Source organism: Oryzias melastigma, linkage group LG3 (assembly GCF_002922805.2).
Source record: "Oryzias melastigma strain HK-1 linkage group LG3, ASM292280v2, whole genome shotgun sequence".
Classification (NCBI taxonomy): Eukaryota; Metazoa; Chordata; class Actinopteri; order Beloniformes; family Adrianichthyidae; genus Oryzias; species Oryzias melastigma.
The window spans coordinates 4,872,182-4,873,902 of record NC_050514.1 but is presented as its reverse complement, the minus strand read 5'-3'; the positions used below and the strand labels follow the sequence as shown (position 1 = coordinate 4,873,902).

General features: G+C 33.8%; 1 protein-coding gene across 3 annotated transcripts in view; it reads right to left on the bottom strand.

Moving 5' to 3' along the window:
- The window catches only part of LOC112160891 (cytoplasmic polyadenylation element-binding protein 1), a 17,770-nt gene that overhangs the window by 5,671 nt on the left and 10,378 nt on the right, over positions 1 to 1,721 (bottom strand). For all 3 annotated transcript variants that reach the window (XM_024295757.1, XM_024295758.1, XM_024295760.2), the window contains one exon: positions 866 to 1,002. In XM_024295757.1, coding sequence (XP_024151525.1) covers positions 866 to 1,002 — 137 coding nt within the window. The remainder of the gene's footprint in view (positions 1 to 865; positions 1,003 to 1,721) is intronic.

Below are 1,721 nucleotides of genomic sequence, written 5' to 3'. Positions count from 1 at the left end.
AAATAAAAATGTAACAGTCCTTTAAACAACATTTTAAAACATGTCAAGTTCTGTAAATTCACAACATTTTTTAATTCAAATGCATTTTGATTATGAGTTCTTATACATTCACGATTTTTTTATAGAACTTATTTTGCTAAACTGAACTTCAGTCTCTTAAATCTACATCAGTACAAAAATCTCTAGAGCTTTACTATGAAAATGACTGGATGATCAGATTCAGTTGAATTAAATTCAGTTTATGCCCATGTGTCTTGTGTGTGAATAGAATAATGGGACAGATTGTAAAGTCCTTTGGGTCTTCAAGGAAGGCAGTAAAGTACTACACAAGTATATAAGCCATTTACTTAAAATCCAACCTTATTCTGAACTTTAGAATAATTGTCTAAAATGTATTTTTAATACACTACTAGATTTATAAAGTTTGGAACTCAGGCGTTTCCGTATTTATCCTCAAATATTTGGGAACAGATCACAAATATCCACGTATTGGTATACATGTTATAGCACATTTAACTGATGTCTTTACAGGAAACGTTTCCCTGATCATTTTGTTCCATCCTGACTGAACTGGATAAATAATCCATTCTATTTTTATTTATTTTTTTAATCAGCAAGCTAATCACTAAAGACCAGACAGTCTTATAATTGAGTTTTGTCTCTTGTTCCTCTAAAACTTTCAGATTTAGAAAAAAACCTTTGTAAAACGCTTGTATTCATTAGATTTCAACGGGTGAGATATTTGTCAATATGCATCATATACTAAGCATCCATTGAAGTGGTCCAGGGTGCATCATTCATGCAGGATTCATTCATCCCAGAAGAACTGGCACTGAAGTGCACTGTTGCTCTGCACATCACTCACGTCCTTGCATCTCATTCTGCGGCTGGACATCTTGAAGTAGTACTCCCTGTTGTCCTCTGGGTGAAAGGGATCCTGGGAGCAGGCCTGGAGCAAGCTGCGCACAGACTTCTCATTCTCAAAAACCAGGTAGACGTAACCTGCAAGACAAACTGCTTCAGGTCATCTTTAACCAGGTTCAGTAGATTCACTTGGAGCATTATCATTTAACTACAAAAAAAAGTTTGAATTGTAAACCTTTTGGGTTAAACTAAAAAAAGTGAAGTCACAGAACAAAAGTGTCAGCTTAAATGATCAAGTACAACTTCATTACAAGTTTAGTCTGATTGGGGGAAACTGTAAGCAGCAGCAGTTTCATCTGAGCGAAGCGTCCACAAAAACAAGAGTCAGCAGACCAACATCTAGAAATAGAAACTGCTTCATGACTCCATGAACAAGCTACAATTTCAAGCCTTTCCCATCACAACAGTCAGATTCAATTCATTAAAATAGAGTTGAAGTAAAATGTAAAAATATCTAGCGAGACTAGATAAGGCTTTGTAAAAGGCTCAGGTTTATTTCAGCTTAATGTGAAAATGTTCATTTAAACTGATAGTCAAACCATTAATAGTTAGAGATTCCACAAAAAACATTTTAAAATAAAACTGAGGAAACAGTTAATGCAGGATAATCATCATTTTACCATTTAGTAACTTATTCATTTGATTGATTGTAGCTACATTTGTAAAAACCATGTTTTAAAAGACAAAACAGATAACTACTTTATTCAAGTCTTCCATGTTGACTTTTGAGACTTAAAAAAGGATTATAATAGTACATCTGATCATTACATACAGAAACCATGTTTTCCCTTCAGATG